Source organism: Indicator indicator, unplaced genomic scaffold (assembly GCF_027791375.1).
Source record: "Indicator indicator isolate 239-I01 unplaced genomic scaffold, UM_Iind_1.1 iindUn_scaffold_157, whole genome shotgun sequence".
In the NCBI taxonomy this organism is placed as follows: domain Eukaryota; kingdom Metazoa; phylum Chordata; class Aves; order Piciformes; family Indicatoridae; genus Indicator; species Indicator indicator.
This window is the reverse complement of record NW_026539251.1, coordinates 1-17,367: the sequence shown is the minus strand read 5'-3', so window position 1 is coordinate 17,367 and position 17,367 is coordinate 1. Positions and strand designations below refer to the sequence as shown.

General features: G+C 61.2%; 1 protein-coding gene across 1 annotated transcript; it reads right to left on the bottom strand.

Annotated features, from left to right (window-relative positions):
• Nucleotides 1–720: 720 nt before the first annotated feature.
• LOC128980401 (patatin-like phospholipase domain-containing protein 6) lies at nt 721–17,270 on the bottom strand (the record flags this gene model as incomplete). The annotated part of the gene is given in 19 exon segments (XM_054398873.1): nt 721–810; nt 1,160–1,263; nt 2,228–2,324; nt 3,184–3,300; nt 4,030–4,182; nt 4,565–4,713; nt 6,567–6,683; nt 7,081–7,197; nt 9,334–9,403; nt 9,513–9,629; nt 11,103–11,259; nt 11,361–11,479; nt 12,774–12,956; nt 15,557–15,582; nt 15,631–15,801; nt 15,898–15,908; nt 16,337–16,391; nt 17,199–17,211; nt 17,214–17,270. Coding segments are annotated over 19 exon segments (1,923 nt in total), but the record flags the coding sequence as incomplete, so codon positions are not given.
• Between the last annotated feature and the right edge of the window lie 97 nt (nt 17,271–17,367).

Genomic DNA, 17,367 nt, shown 5'->3' with positions numbered 1-17,367 from the left:
CAGACTGGGGCCCTGCTGGGGATACTGGGATGGGACTGGGGGGTACTAGGAATGGAGGGCAGGGACTGGGGGATACTGGGAATGGGAGTGGGGAGCAGCCTGAGGCTGTGCCCTTCCCCCGTGCTCCCAGCACCCCCAGTACAGAGGCTGATCAATAACTCATTAATGGCTCATCAAGAACTGATCAATAACTGATCAATGACTCATCAAGAACTGATCATCAGTAACTGATCAATGCCTCATCAAGACCTGATCAATGACTCATCACCGACTCAGTATTTAACTCATTAATAAATTAATAACTCATTAATAAAATCTTAGGACCATGTACAGCAGTTGCCCCTCCCCCACCCCCAGGGGACCTGCTGGGGTGGGCTTGGGGGGAGGGGGAGATGGGGGGGGAGGGGCTCAGGATCAGTGCAAAGTGCAGGAGTTAAGGGGGGGGAGGGGAACCCCCAGTGTGGGGACAGCCCTGAGGCCACCTCCAGTGTGGGGACAGTCCTGAGGTCACCTCCAGTCTGGGGACAGCCCTGAGGTCACCTCCAGTGTGGGGACAACCCTGAGGTCACCTCCAGTCTGGGGACAGTCCTGAGGCCACCTCCAGTGTGGGGACAACCCTGAGGCCACCTCCAGCCTGGGGACAGCCCCAAGGTCACCTCCCGTGTGGGGACAACCCCAGCAGCAAGGGGACAGTGGCAGGAGGTGGGGGGGTGGGGGGGGTTAGCCAAGGGGACCCCCCCCAGGGGAGGAGGAGGAGGCCTGGGGGGTGGCAGCAGTGCAGCGGTGCCGAAGGAGCTGCTCCTCTTCCTCCTGGGGACAAAGGGACAGGTTAGGGACATTGGGGTGCTGGGAGGGGCCAAGGACACAGGGGTGACACTGGGGTGGGGACATGGGGCAGGACCCAAGGGCTCCAGGCTGTCCCCAAGGCCACTGGAGGTATGCTGGGGACATGGAGAGGGACCCAGGTTGTCCCCAGGGCCAAGAGGGAGATGGAGAGCACAGTGGGGGACAGCAGGATGGGGACATGGCAGGTGAGGTTCTGGGGGTCCCCAAGGCCAAGAGGAGACGAGGACATGGTGAGGACACTGGGATGGGGACATGGAGGATCTCCATGCCTGGGGTCAGGACACCCCCAAGAGCCCCCAGACCCTCCACTCACAGCCTCCAGGGGTCCACCACTTGGCCACTCTCCAGGGGTCTCCTCCTCGCCCCGCGCTGGCTCAGGGCCTTCGTCCTCATACTCAGTGAGGTAGTCAGACTCCTCTGGGGGCACAAGGACCAGGCTGGGGGCCAAGGACCTCTGGAGGTCATCTGCACCAGCTGGAGCCAGCAGGGAGGGTGCCCGGGAGCCCAGTGGGCAGCTGGCACTGGAAGCTCTCCACAGCAGGAGACTCCACAACCTCTCTGGGCAGCTGCTCCAGGCCTGGAAGCCTCCAAGCCAACCAGGTGCTGCTGAGGGCAGCTCCTGCCTCCCACTTGGTGCCCCTGGGCCTGGTGCTGGGCACCACTGAGCAGAGCCCAGCCCCAGCCTCATGCCCCCAAGCCTTCAGCTCTTGCCCCCATGCAGAAGATGCCCTCTGGGGCTGCTCTCCTGCAGGCTCCCCAGCAGCACCCAGAGAGGTGCCCTCAGCATCTCCTCCCCTCTGCTGGACTCTCTGCAGCAGCTCCTGGGCTCTGCCACTGGGGAGCCCACAGCTGGCCCCAGCTGTGCAGCTGTGGCCTGGCTGGGGCAGAGCAGAGGGGCAGGAGCAGCTCCCTCTGGACCCCATCCCATGAACCTTCTGATCCCATGGACCATCTCCTCCCATGGACCTTCTGATCCCATCCCGTGGAGCTTCTCCTCCCATGGCCCTCCTGACCCTATGGCACTTCTGATCTCATCCCATGGCTCTGCTGGTGCCATATCCCCTCTGATCCATATTCCTCCTGATCCATATCCCTCCCCCTCCTGATCCCTATCCCTCCTGATCCCTATCCCTCCTGATCCCACATCTCTCCTGCTCCCTCTCCCTCCTGATCCCACATCTCTCCTGCTCCGTATCCCTCCTGCTCCCACATCCCTCCTGCTCCCTATCTCTCCTTCTCCATATCCCTCCTGCTCCCTATCCCTCCTGCTCCCATATCCTTCCTGCTCCATATCCCTCCTTCTACCATATCCCTCCTGCTCCCTCCCCATGTCCCTGCCGGTGCAGGTCCCTGCCGGTGCCAGGTGCTGCCAGGCGCTCACCGTCGGCGTAGGCCTCAGCCAGGCAGGGCTTGGCTGGCTCGATGCGGGACACAACCTCGGCCAGGTCGGTGAAGCCTGCGCTGGGGCACGTCAGAACCTGGGGGACAGGAGATGGAGCAGAGGAAGGTCAGGAGATGGAGCAGGGACACAGGAGATGGAGCAGGGACACAGGAGATGGAGCAGGGGAAGGTCAGGAGATGGAGCAGGGACACAGGAGATGGAGCAGGGGAAGGTCAGGAGATGGAGCAAGGTGGGATAGAGAGGGACCAAGGGGACAGGAGATGGACGAGAGGACAGGAGATGGAGCAGGGGAACATCAGGAGATGGAGCAGGGGGACAGGAGATGGAGCAGGGGAAGATCAGGAGATGGAGCAGGGGAAGATCAGGAGATGGAGCAGGGGAAGATCAGGAGATGGAGCAGGGGCACAGGAGAGGTACCAAGGGGACAGGAGATGGAGCAAGAGGACAGGAGATGGAGCAGGGGAAGGACGGGAGATGGAGCAGGGGAAGGACGGGAGATGGAGCAGGGGAAGGACGGGAGAGGGACCGAGGGGACGGGAGATGGAGCAAGGGGACGGGAGATGGAGCAAGGGGAGGGGAGATGGAGCAAGGGGAGGGGAGATGGAGCAAGGGGAGGGGAGATGGAGCAAGGGGTCAAGAAATGGACCAAGGGAACAGGAGATGGTCAAGGGGCCAGGAGATGGCCTGAGGAGGACAGGAGATGACCCAAAAGCTCAGGAGGTGGCCCAAGGTGGGCCAGGAGATGACCCAAGATGGGCCAGGAGATGACCCAAGATGGGACAGGAGATGACCCAAGGTGGGCCAGGAGATGACCCAAGGTGGGCCAGGACGGCACAAGGGAGGCACCCAGGACCCCATAGGAGGCCAGGCCCAAGGTTGCCCACCCTTGGGTGGCCCAGGGTTGGTCCCCAGGAGGCCACCCCCCGGGCACTCACGTCCTTGCGCTTGCTGGCATAGAAGTCTGCGGAGCGCTGGTCCTGCACCATCTGCTCGATGATGTCCCCTCGGCTCCAGCCCTCGAAGATCATCTTCCCATGCTCATAGCCCACGTCCTGCAGGAGACCTCCTCCATGAGTCCCCAGACAAGCCCCTGGGGACACTCCCAGTGACAACCTGGGCACCCAACTGGTGGCTGGGATGTCGCAGCTGGGGGCCCAGGACATCCTGCTCACGGTTACGTGGCTGGAGGACCTCAACCCATGGCTGGAGAACCTCAACCCATGTCTTGAGGGACACCACTGATGGCCAGGACACCACAACCAATGCTCAGAACATCTCAAAAACCTCAGCCCATGGCTTGAGGAACACCACTGACAGTCAGGACACCACAATCAGTGGTCAGAACATCTCAGTAATGGCTGGAGAACCTCAACCCATGACTGGAGAACGTCAATTCATGACTGGAGAACCTCACCTCAAGACTGGAGAACCTCAGCCCATGGCTTGAGGGACACCATTGATGGCCAGGACACCACAATTCATGGCCAGGACACCTCAGTAACAGCTGGAAAACCTCAACCCATGGCTGGAGAACTGTAACCCGTGGCTGAAGAACTTTGACCCATGGCTGGAGAACCTCACCCCATGTCTTGAGGGACGCCACTGATGGCCAGGACACCACAACCAATGCTCAGAACATCTCAAGAACCTCAACCCATGTCTTGAGGGACACCACTGATGGCCAGGACACCACGACCAAGGCTGGGAACATCTCAAGAACCTCTGGGCATAGTTCCTTGGTGGCTGGAGGCCCTGGAGGTGGTGGTGGGCTCCAGACTCACGTAGATCTCGTCGAACTTGCGGAAGTCCATGGTCTTGAAGCAGTCGATGGGAGGCCGAAGGTACTCGCAGTAGGAGCTGGACTTGACCACCTCCAGCTGCCGCACGCAGGAGACGTAGGCCAAGCGCGATTGGATCTCCGCCATGTCTGGCACCTGGGCACAGCAGGAGGACCTCAGACCCTCCCTGCCCGGCACCCAGCTGCTCCTCACCCACCTGCCCAGCACCCAGCTTCAACCACCACAGACTGCTGACCCAAGTGGTGACCTAACTGGAGGTCCAATGGTGACCCAAGGAGAGGTCCAAGGGTGACCAAGTGGTGACCTAACTGGTAGTCCCATGGTGACCTAACTGGAGGTCCAGTGGTGACCCAAGGAGAGGTCCAATGGTGACCCAAGGAGAGGTCCAATGGTGACCCAACTGTAACCCAACTGGTGGTCCCATGATGAACTGACTGGTGGCCAAGGCACCCTCCCAATGGCCAGGCCACCCCTCCCAATGACCAAGCCATCCCAAGTGATGGGCACCAGAGCTCACCTTGACCTTTTCAGCCCAAGGGTTGAGCCGGTTCCAGAGCAGCCACCACCCCGAGAGGCTGTCGCCGTAGTTGCAGAGGTCGGTCTCGTCCTGGCTGCCCACGTCGATGGCAATCACCGTCTTGGCGCCCATGCTCCGCGCAATGTCAGCTGCGGGGGTGGAAGAGGAGGAGGTTGGCCTTGGTGGCATCATGGAGCCTTCTGGTCCAAGGTTGTGGAGAGAGGGGGTGGAAGGAGAGCAAGGGAATGGGAGTTGGGTTGGGTTTGGTGGAGGTGAATTGGGTTGGTTTAGGTTGAGTTGGGTTGAGTTGGGTAGGGCTGAGGTGGGTTGGGTTGAGTTTGATTGGATTGGGTTGAGTTGGATTGATTTGGGTTGGGTTGAGTTCAGTTGAGTTGGGTTAAGTTCAGTTGAGTTGGGTTGAATTGAGTTGAGTTGGTTTGGGTTGAGATGGGTTGATTTGAGTTGGGTTGGGTGGAGTTTGGCTGAGTTGGGTTGGGTTGAGTTGAGTTTGGCTGAATTGGGTTGGGTTGAGTTGAGTTGGGTTGAGTTTGGCTGAGTTAGGTTGGGTTGAGTTTGGTTGGGTTGGGTTGAGTTTAGCTGAGTTGGGTTGGGTTTATTTGAATAAGGTGACGAGTTAGGTTGGGTTGAGTAGGGTTGGGTTGAGTTGGGTTGTTGGGTTGTGTTGAACTGGAGGAGGATGGAGACCACCCAGGAGGACATCTGGTGTTGAGGTGTTGAGTTGGGTTGAGATGAAGGAGGATGGAGATCCTCCAGGACAACATCTGGTGTTGAGGCATTGGGTTGGGTTGGGTTGGGTTGAGTTGAGCTGGGCTGGGCTGGGAGATTGTTCCCCAGCTGAAGGATAAAGCCATGGTGGAGCTCACGGTGGGACAAGCAGTGTCCCATGGGTGTCAGACTTGGGGCAGGAGGTCCCCAGGAGGACATGATGGTGAGAAGCAACCTGAGGAACAACCTGGGGCATGTGGTGAGGCAAGGAGGGCACAGGCAAGGCCATGGTGGGATGAGGAGAGAGGAGATAACCCAGGAGGACACCTGGTGGTGAGGACACCAGAAGAGGTAGCTGGAGATGGCCTGCACATGGAGGTGCTCTTGGTGTTGAGGAGGACATCAAGAGATGATGATGGACATGGAGGAAGATGGAGATGCTTCAGGAGGACATCTGGTGGTGAGGACATCAAGAGATGATGTGAGGTGGATGGAGATGGCTTCCACATGGAGGTGCCCCAGGAAGCCACCCAGTGCCAGGTCCACCAGAAGATGGCATAAGACAGGGAGGCCACCTGGTCTTGAAGACACCGAGAGCTTGCTACAAGCCCAGTGGAGGTGTCCTGGAGGTGAAGGAGGATGGAGAGGTCCAGGATGGACAACTGGAGCTGAGAACATCCAGAGAAGATGAGGGACCAAGATCATGATCAAGGTGGTTTGGATATGATGAAGCCCGAAGATGTCCCAGGAGGACACCCAATGGTGAGGACACCAAGAGATGACCCAAGGTGAAGGGAAGCTGAAGAAACATGAAGATGTCCTTGGAAGCCACTTGGTGTGGAGGACACCAAGAGGTGATGTGAGATGAAGAGATCCATCCTGACCATGAAGGAGTCCTTGGAAGCCATGAGGCATGGAGGACACCAAGAGATAATGTGAGATGAAGAGATCTATCCTGACCACGAAGGAGTCCTTGGAAGCCACGAGGCATGGAGGACACCAAGAGACAACCCAAGAGAATGGATCCATCCTGACCATGAAGATGTCCTTGGAAGCAAGGACACCAAGAGATGACCCAAGATGGCTGAAGGTCCCCAAGAGTGAAGCCACCAAGAAGATGCAAACCTCAGCTCCAACATCTCCAACCTTCCCAGACCAAACCTGGCAGTGGCCAAGCAGCCCTCACCCAAACCTCTGCACTGCGTCGGGTGCCACCTTGGTTGGGTGGTGCTGCTGCTGCTGCTGCTGGTGGTGGTCCTTGCTCTTCTCTACTTGCCTGGCAGGTTGTTGATGTAGCCCCCATCCATCAGCAGGTTGCCATCCTTGGGGTCACAGAGTGGTGGGAGGTACCCCGAGAGGGTCATGCTGGCTCGCACGTAGCGCCAGAGCGAGCCTAGGCCGGGCAGGGAGGGGGAGGAACAACGAGGAACCCACCTCAGATGCCACCACCCTGTGGCTCATGACCTACCCCTGGCCCTCACCACGCCTCGGAGCCACCTACAACCCACAGGCACCCAAGGAGCACCCAGGGGCAGTGCAGGAACCCCGGGGGGGCCGAGCTGAGATGATGGCACCTGGGTGGGGTTGGGTGGTGCTTGGTGGTGGTGGTGCTTGGTGGTGGTTTTGTGGTGGCTCCAAGGTGGTGAGATGCTGACCTGGGACATTGTTCACATAGCAGCCGTCCACCAGCCAGTGGACCTGGGTGGGGTTGGGGTTGGGTGGTGCTTGGTGGTGGTGGTTCTTGGTGGTGGTGGTGCTTGGTGGTGGCCCCAAGGTGGTGAGATGCTGACCTGGGACATTGTTGACATAGCAGCCGTCCACCAGCCAGTGGCTGTCCTTGGGGTCGCAGAGGGGAGGCAGGTAGGGAGTGTAGGAGGCACTGGCTCGGACGTAGCGCCAGAGGCTGCCTGCCGGAGGGAGAGGACAGGGTGGTGGGCATGGGGGGCACAGGGGATGCCATGGGAGGGGATATGGGCATGGGGGGACAGGAGATGGTCATGGGACAGGATATGGGCATGGGCATGGTGGTACAGGAGATGATCATGGGAGAGGATATAAGCATGGACATGGGGGCACAGGAGATGCCATGGGAGAGAATATGGCCATGGGCATAGTGCTACAGAAGATGATCATGGGAGAAGGTATTGGCATGGGCATGGTGGGACAGGAGATGCAATGGGAGAAGATATTGGCATGGGCATGGAGGGCACAGGAGATGATCATGGGAGAGGATATGGGCATGGGCATGGTGGCACAGGAGATGCCATGGGAGAGGATATTGGCATGGGCATGGTGGCACAGGAGATGATCATGGGAGAGGACATTGGCATGGGTATGGTGGCACAGGAGATGCCATGGGAGAGGATATTGGCATGGGGGTGGGGGGACAGGAGATGATCATGGGAGAGGATATTGGCTTGGGGGTGGGGGGACAGGAGATGCCATGGGAGAGGATATGGGCATGGTGGCACAGGAGATGCCATGGGAGAGGATATTGGCATGGGGGCGGGGGGACAGGACATGATCATGGGAGAGGATATTGGCATGGGGGTGGGGGGACAGGAGATGATCATGGGAGAGGATATGGCCATGGGCATGGGGGTGGGGGGACAGGAGATGGACATGGAAGGATACGGATGTAAGGGTGGTGGAACAGGATATGGTCATGGGAGAGGATATGGCCATGGACAAGGGAGGACAGGAGATGGCCAAGGTCAAGGATATTGGCATGAGCATGGGGGTGGTGGACAGGAGACGGCCAAGGAAGAGGATATGGGCATGGGATGATGGGACAGGGTCATGGAAAAAGACATTGTCGTGGCCAAGGTCATGGAAGAAGACATTGTCATGGCCAAGGTCATGACCATGGTTGTGGCGAGATGGGACAGGCCCAAGGAGGATGATACAGTCAAGGACATGGTGGGACAGGAGATGGTCATGGTGGGACAAGACACAGTCATGGTCACGGTCATGGGAAGAGGGAATAGGCCAAAGGGAGAGGACATGGTCATGGTCAGCCAGGAGACAGTCATGGTCATGGTGGGCCAGAACAGGCCCAAGCACCCAGTAGGAGGTGCCCAAGGACACTGGCACCACCTTGGTGAGATATTTGAAGGCCCCAAGAGCAACGGAAAGCATCTTGGCCAGGTTGGGATGGAGAAGGAGGGAGAGGCAGAAGGTCCTCTCCTGGTGGGTTAGGGTTGGTCAGCAGGGGTTAGTCTGTGTTAGAGGCCAGAGGAGAAGACAAAGCTGCTGAGGAGCCACCACAGCCTGCACCCCATGGACAGCTCCAATGTCCCAGGTGAGCTCTGCAATCAGCCAAGGAGAAGGGGCAGCCACTGCTAAGGCCCCACCACCAGGATGGTCCCACCTCCAGGATGGTCCCACCACCAGGATGGTCCCACCTCCAGGATGGTCCCACCTCCAGGATGGTCCCACCACCAGGATGGTCCCACCACCAGGATGGTCCCACCACCAGGATGGTCCCACCAGGATGGTGCCACCAGGATGGTCCCACCACCACCATCACATCACCTCCACCACCTCATCCCCACCACCACATCTCCTCCACTATGATGGTGTCACCACCCCCCCCCCACCAGCACCACCAGGTCATCCCCACCACCACCACCAAGCTCTCTTCCACCACCACCACCACCAAACCCTCTCCACCACCACCACCACCTCCTCTCCACCCCCCCTCCAAGTCCTCTCCACCCCCAGGTCCCCATGCCAAGTGTGGGTTACTGTGGTTAGTGGTCAGCAGATGCTAGAGGCCATGCATGCCCCAAGCCCACCAAGGAGACCCTCCCCAGACCCCCATGGAGACCTCACCCTGCTGTGGTCACCAGCCCCACGCAGCTCTGGGAAGCCACCACCGCCTGGGCTCACCACCAAGCCCTTCCTCACCATGCCAGGATGAGTTGTCCCCATGGTCAACCTCCTCCCATGGGGCAGTGGCCACCATTTTGGGGTTGTGGTGAGGAAGGTCCCCCCAGGGTGGGAGGTGGTGGCACCAGAGAGGTTCTTCAAGAAGCTCTTACCGTCGGTGTGGACCCTCATGGCTGAGGCTGTGATGTCAGTCGTGACGTTGAAGTAGGGCAACCAAAGGTCCTGCAGGGACACAAGATGTGGGCAGGTGGCACCAGGGGGCTCCTGGGGGGGGGAGGGAGCAGCTGGTGGGACCTGGGGGAAGGTCATGGGGGGGGTCCATGGTGCCCACCTCGATCTGCTTGTCCTGGAAGACCTTATTGATGCTGGTGTTGAAGGCAGAGCCGGAGAACATGGAGGTGATCGGGTAGGTGAAGTCCAGAACTGTCTTAAACACTGAGTTCATGGACTGGGGGAGGAGGAGGAGGGGGAGGAAGAGGAGGAGGAGGAGAAGGAGGAGGAGAAGGAGGAGGAGACGGAGGAGGAGGAGAAGGAGGAGGAGGAGAAGGAGGAGAGGAGAAGGAGGATAGGAGAAGGAGGAGAGGAGAAGGAGGAGAGGATAAGGAGGAGGAGAAGGAGGAGAGGAGAAGGTGGAGGAGGAGAAGGAGGAGGAGGAGGAGAAGGAGGAGGAGGAGAAGGAAGAGGAGAAGGAAGAGGAGAAGGAAGAGGAGAAGGAAGAGGAGAAGGAAGAGGAGAAGGAAGGAGGAAAAGGAAAGAGGAAAGGAAGGAGGAAAGGAAGGAGGAAAGGAAGAGAAAGGAAGGAGGAAAGGAAGGAGGAAGGGAAGGAGGAAGGAAGGAGGAAGGAAGGAGGAAAGGAAGGAGGAAAGGAAGGAGGAAGAGGAAGGAGGAAGGGAAGGAGGAAGAGGAAAGGAGGAAGGGAAGGAGGAAGAGGAAGGAGGAAGAGGAAGGAGGAAGAGAAGGAGGAAGAGGAAGGGAGAGAAGAGAAGGAGGAAGAGAAGGAGGAAGAGACCGGAGGACGAGAAGGACGCGAGACGAGGCACAGGCGAGGCAGTCGCACGTGCATCGGAGGCCGCGCTAGGCCGCGGCCTGCGTCGCCGCGGCCGGCTGTGCCTCGCCTCGTCCTCCGGTCTTCCGCCGTCGGCCGCGGCGGCCTCTGCCGGCAGCCTCTGCCGTCCGCTCGTGCCGCCCTGCTGCCTCTCCTCTCCTCGCCGGCGGCCCCTGCCTTCTTCCGCCGCTCCCTCTGCCCGCCCGCCTGCCGCGGCCGCCTTCTTCGCTCCGCGTGCCGCTCGCCGTCTCGTCCTTCGCTTCCGCTCTCCTGTCGCTGTCCTCGCGGCCGCGCTCGCGCCTTCTCGCCTCGCTGCCGTCGCTTCCTCGCGCCTTCCTGCCTGCCCGCTTCCCGCGCCCTGAGCCGTCCGACCCGCGCGCGCGCCCACGCCCGCCGCAGCATCAGCATGCATGCCGCAGCTCTCAGAGCCCCTCGAGCAGGCTGCCCATGGGCAGGCCAAAGCTTGGTGTCCTCCCAGCTGGGCAGGGCAAGGCTGGAGGCTGCTGCTCAGCCTCGGGTGGTGCCCACAGGCCCCACTTTGGCCCTCTCCTGTGCCCCACCTGTGCCCCCCCCATGCCCCACCTTAGCCCCCTCCCTTGCCCCACCTCTATGCCCTCCTTTGCCCCACCTTCGCCCCCCCTTGCCCCACCTGTGCCCCCTCCCTTGCCCCACCTCTATGCCCTCCCTTGCTCCACCTTAGCCCCCTCCCTTGTCCCACCTGTGCCCCCTCCTTTATCCCACCTGTGTCCCCTCCTTTGCCCCACCTCAGCCCCCTCCCTTGCCCCACCTCAGCCCCCTCCCTTGCCCCACCTGTGCCCCCTCCCTTGCCCCTCCTGTGCCCCCCCCATGCCCCACCTGTGCCCCCTCGTGCCCCACCTTGGCCCACTCCCGTGCCCGCTGCTTGGTGCGCACGGCGCTGCGCTCCTCGGCGTACAGGGCGCCGATGAAGGCCCCGATGGAGGTGCCCCCGACCATGTCGATGGGGATCCCGAACTCCTCCATGGCCTTGATCACCCCAATGTGGGAGCAGCCTCTGCAGGAAGGTCACCACAGAGCCGTGGAGAACACGGGGGGACCTTGGACCCCACCACCACCACCATCCTCCCTGACGAGAAGGTGCCAGGCAGGACCCACCTGGCTCCACCACCTCCCAGCACCAAGGCAATGGTGTTGCCGGTCAGGCCCCGGGCCAGGCGTGAGAAGTCGCTGTGCCGGTCGGCAGCCTTCTCGAAGACCTTCTCATACACCTCCCACTGGTGGAGCAGAGGGACCAAGGGGATGAGGATGAGGGTGGTGGTGGTGGTCACCATAACGTCCTCAGCATTGCAGCAGCATCACGACAGTCCCACCACTAAGATGCTTCCACCACCACCACCACCACAGTCCCACCATCACCATCACAGTCCCACCACCACCACCATCACAGTCCCACCACCACCACCATCACAGTCCCACCACCACCACCATCACAGTCCCACCACCACCACCATCACAGTCCCACCACCACCACCATGGTACCACCACCACCACCATCACAGTCCCACCACCACCACCATCACAGTCCCACCACCACCACCATCACAGTCCCACCACCACCACCATGGTACCACCACCACCGTGGTCCCAACACCACCACCATGGTCCCATCACCACCAGTACAATGGTGGTACCACCACCACCACGGTCCCACCACCACCACCATGGTCCCAACACCACCACCATAGTCCCACCACCACCACCATGGTCCCACCACCACCAGCACAATGGTGGTCCCACCACCACAGTCCCACCACCACCACAATGGTCACACCACTGCCATTGCAATGGTTTCACCATCACAATGGTTCCACCACCACAGTGGTCCCACTACCACCATCATGGTTCCACCACCACAGTCCCACCGCCATCACAACAGTCCCACCATCACCATGGTCCCACCACCACCATCACATCATCACCAGCAGGTCATCCCCGCCACCAGCTCATCTCTACTGCGACCACGGTGACATCCCCACCAGCAGGTTGTCCTTGCCACCACATTGTCTCCACCACCATCGTAGCATCATCTCCACCACCACCACACTTTCCCCACCACCAGGTCCCCACACCATGCCCATGGCTTGCTGCTGTTCCTGGGCTCACCTCCACCCCAAACCCACCAAGGCCACAGAGCACATCCAAGACCTCCATAAGACCTCACCCTGGTGAGGTCTCACCAAGCTCCCAGAGCTCTGAGGAGCCACCACTGCCTCAAGCTCACCAGGAAGACCTCCAAGCCCTGACCATGAGGTGGTGGTGGTGATGATGATGGTGATTATGGTGATGACGATGACGATGGTGATGGCACAATGATAGTAGTAGTAGTGATGATGATGATGGTGATGATGGTGGTACTGATGATGATGATAATGGTGATGATGATGATGATGATGGTGGTGATGGTGATGATTATGATGACCACGATGTTGATGACAACGCTGGTGACCATGACGGTGGCGATGCTGCTGCTGGCGGTGGTGGTGCCGCAGGCAGCCCCCCGTCACGTACCAGCTTGGCAGGGCTGCGCTGGGAGAAGACCCTCCTGGGGCAGCGCAGGTGGCGGTGCCCTGAGCACCAGCTGCGCATATTCAGCCACTCCACGGTGCGGGCGGGGCCGGGGCCGTCCTCCCGGTGCAGCAGCACCAACTGCTTCAGCGCCCGCACCGCGGCGCTCTCCAGCATCTGCTCCAGCTGGCCGCAGCCCTCGGCAGCGTCAGCAGCAGCCTGCCGCTGCTGGAGTCCCACCACCACCTTCCCCCCCGCCCCACCGACACTGCCACCGGCACCTCCCCCGCCCCACCGGCACCTTCCCCCCGCCCCACCGCCATCTCCTCCCCTACCCCACCACCACCACCACCTTCCCCCCGCCCCACCGGCACCTCCCCGGCCCCACCGACACCGGCACCTTCCCCTCACCCCAGCGGCACCTCCCCGGCCCCACCGGCATCTCCTTCCCCACCTCACCGGCACTACTAAGACTAAACCTAAGCCAAAACCTAAGCCTAAACCTAAACCTAACCCCAACCTACCACCACCTCCTCCCCTGCCTCACCGGCACTAACCCTAAGCCTAAACCTAAGCCTAAACTAAAATCTAAGCCTAAACCTAAACCTAACTCCACCCCACCATCACCTCCTCCCCCGCCCCACTGGCACTAAATCTAACCCTAACCCAAAACCTAAGCCTAAATCTAACCCTAACCCCACCCCACCCCCACAGCTGGCCCCTTTCCCCGCCCCGGGCTCCCACCTCTGTCGTACCCCCCCAGGAGTTAGGCTAGCTGCACGCTTAGCTCCTCCTGCCCCTTGCTCCCCTGCCTGACCCCCCCCCCCACCCCCCCGGGCCCGCCTCACATGCCACAACCCAAACCCCAGACACCCGTCGGCACGCGCCCCCGCCCCCGCGGGCCCCCCCCCCCATAACACACCCCCCGAACTCTAACTCTCCCCCTGCCCCTCCACATACTAAGGCTAACGCCCGGCCCGCCCCCGAGCCGCCATCCGCCCCCCCCCCCTCCCCAAACCCCTTCCCGATCCCACCCAAACCCAAGCGGGATCCTCAGCCCACACCCCAAATGCGCAACCCCCCGCCCTCCCACCCCCGCGACCCCCCTCACAACCCCCCGCGACCAACCTCCGGTCGGCCCCCCACCCCGCCAACAACCCGCGGCCAACCCCCCCCGTGCGGCCCCCTCCTTTCCTTCCCCCCCCCCCCCCCGGCGGGCCACCCCCCCCCTGCCCCACCCCCTCCACAACCTGCCCCCCCCGCCCTCACACCCCCCGAAAAAGTGGAGAGCCCCGCCCCCCCGCTGGCCCCCAGCCCGCTCCAAGCTGCTACAACACCCTGCCCCCGCGGGAATCCACCCCCCGGCCGAACCCCCCCGACCCAAGCGGGCTGCCCCCCCGGGAACCCCGCCCCTCACACCCATCCCAATCGAAGCCGCCCCCACATGCCGGGACCCAGTTCCCCTCCCCGCGGCCCCCTCACCTCTCCCCTGCCCTAGCCCTCCTCTGCCTGGCCACATTACCCGCCTTCTTTCCCGCCGACCCATAATCGGACACACATGACACGAACCATCAGCACCACCCCTTTACTCCAATTTTTTTCCTTCCAGTTCCGAGTCACACCCATACCGCTGGTATCCTCATTCTCCCTTTTCTCTCCCCCTCCTCTCCTCCCTTTTTATACCCTTTCCTCTTTTCTCCCTTTTTCCACCTCCTAGGCCACTGCCCCGTCAACTCCCCTGCCGTGGCCCTCTAGACTTCTCCCTTTTTCTGCCCCGCCCCCTTTGGGTGTCTTTTCATCCTTCTCCTCTATCTTTCTTCCCTTCCGTCGCTCTGCTCTTCTCTCCTGTTCTGGCCCCGCGGAGGTCCCGTGCGGGCCCCCCCCCCCCATGGCCCTACCCGCCCCCGCCTTCCCCATCACCGCGGGGGCCGCCCCCCCCCCCTCCTCCCCGCCCCGGGAGCGGCCGGCGCCCTTTTCCCCCTCCTTCTCTCGCCCCTCCGCGGCCTAGTGGCACCCCGCCAATTTTCTCACCCCCCGCGGCCCCCCCACACCCCTTCTCCTACTTTCTGTCTTTCCCACTCCCCACGCCCTGCCCCGCCCGCCTCACCTCCGCCGACCCTCCCTAACCCCCTTTCCTCCTCGATTCTCTTAGCCTGACTTACCCCCCAGCCCTCCAGACCCCCATACCCCCCCCGATCGTACTGCCTCCTTACCCCCGGCCTGTCCCCCTCCTTGCGGCCCCTAGCGGCCCCTTGCGGCGCTCCATCCCCCGCAGCGGCCCCTTCCTTCCCTCTCCTTAATCTCTCCTCTTTATTCCTTTTCCCCTGTCCTTCTCTCTTTTTCTTTCCTCTCACTCCCTTTTCTCTCTCTACCTATTTCCCGCAACCTCCATCCTCCTCCTCCCTGCATTTAGGCCGTTCTTGTTGCAGCTCCCCCCCCCTGCCCCTCCCCTTACCCCGCCCAGCGGCCACCCTCCTCCCCTGGCCCATTCCCGGTTCTTCCTCTCTATCACTCCTCCTATGGGCCTTCCTGGTTACTTCCTCGGTTACCCCCCCACCCCTATCCGCGGCCTCGGGGGGCGGCACAGCTAAGCTCTCTACTGGCTACGTCCCACCCCCAGCACACCACAACCCCGCGGCTGGTGCCAGCTCTCTCCCCTGCCCCCAGCCAGCCCACCCTCCCCCACCCCGCGCGGCCCACCCCCGCGGGCCTCCGGCTCCTCTATCCCCTGCCCACCGCGGGGCCCCCTCCCTCCCCCTGCCTCCACGCCTACCCCCAGTCCTCACCGCCTCCCCTCCGGACCCATCCTCCCCTGCCGCACACGACCAGCCTCAATTTCCCCCACAGGCCCCGTCCTCACCTGCCCCACGCGGGCTCCTGGTCCACCCAAAGCCACGGCAATCCCCCACACGATCAATGCAGTCAGATACAGCCAGCCTGACAGTAAGAGCCTGCCGGATGCAGCGCAAGGGGGTCTCCAGGGGGTTGAGGGTGTGGTCGGTCTGTAGAGGACGATGCCGGTGGATGTCCCCTGCTGGGAAACCCCATGCTCTTAAGCTTTATGGGCCAACCCACCAAACCACCAACCTATCTCCCAGGAACAGACCATGTTCGCGATACTACCTACGTTTTCGGATGCTGGGGGGGGCACGTACAGAAGGATGTCACAACACTCAAACCTACCATAAGAAAAGCGATCTCACACAAACCAAACCACCAAACCTCCAACTCAAAACCTGCACCTACCCCAAAAAGACAACACTTGATGCCAAAGCGCATATACCACGTACCCAATAATCAAAAGAAAAATACACCCCCAAAATCCCACACACCCTACCCCCCTGCTGCGCCTTATAAGTTATATTTCGTCCTAGACCTATGCCCGTTCCCCCGGCGGCGCTGCTGGGGGAAGGACCTCCCAGAGAGGCTCGTTCCCCCTCCCTCCCTCGGGGGTGCGGGGGGCGTTAACCCCTCGTCCAGAGCGGAAAACGAGAGAAGATACAACCCGAAGGCCATAGACACAAGGGCAGCCCCCGCCCTTTACCATTGCTCAATGTTGTCCTGACCGAGGTGAATACCCACCGGCGCGGATGATGTCACTGGTGAGGTGCAGGGTGGGGCCTGCAGGCGTGAGGAGGGGGTCACCAGCGTGGGGTGGGCTTGTGGTGGCCACCATGGTCATCCCCATGGCCTGGTCACCACCATGCCCTGGTCACTACCACGCCCTGGTCACCACCATGATCTGGTCACCACTATGCCCTGGTCACCACCATGCTCTGGTCACCACCATACTGTGGTCACCATCATGGCCTGGTCGCCACCACACTCTGGTCACCACCATACTGTGGTCAACACCACACTCTGGTCACCACCATGCCCTAGTCACCACCATGCCCTAGTCACCACCACACTCTGGTGACCACCATGTTCTGGTCACCACCATGTTCTGGTCACCACCACGCTCTGGTCACCACCACGCTCTGGTCACCACCATGCCCTGCTCACCACCATACTGTGGTCACCATCGTGATCTGGTCACCACCACACTCTGGTGACAACCATGATCTGGTCACCATCATACTGTGGCCATCACCATGCCATGGTCACCACCACACCACAGACCTGGGAACACCACTCCATGGTTGCCACCATGCCATGTGCCCATGGGCACCACCACGCTGGGGTCACCACCCCATGGGCCTGTGGTCAGCACCACCTCAGAACCCTTGATGGGGCTCCAAGCAGGCACCACCACCACACCAGGCCACCAGTGTGCCACAGGTCACCTATATGGCACGGTGGCCACCAGCACACACAAGCAACACCTAGCGTTCCACTCACCAAGCAACCAGCCACCAGCCCAGGCCTCTGGCGCTCATTAAAAACTTTTACTACCCCCTCAACATCCAGTTTCACTCAACTTATCACCGATGGCGTTGAGGTGCAATGCTTATTGAGCTCCAGGGAGAAGGCATCCCATGGGGACATATCGTCCAGACATCACATCCGGCAGCACTGCCGAACAAACCCCACCCAAACCCGACAGCCAACACCGTCGAGAGGGTTTCTGCTTGGCTGGGTTGGTAGGGTTCCGAGA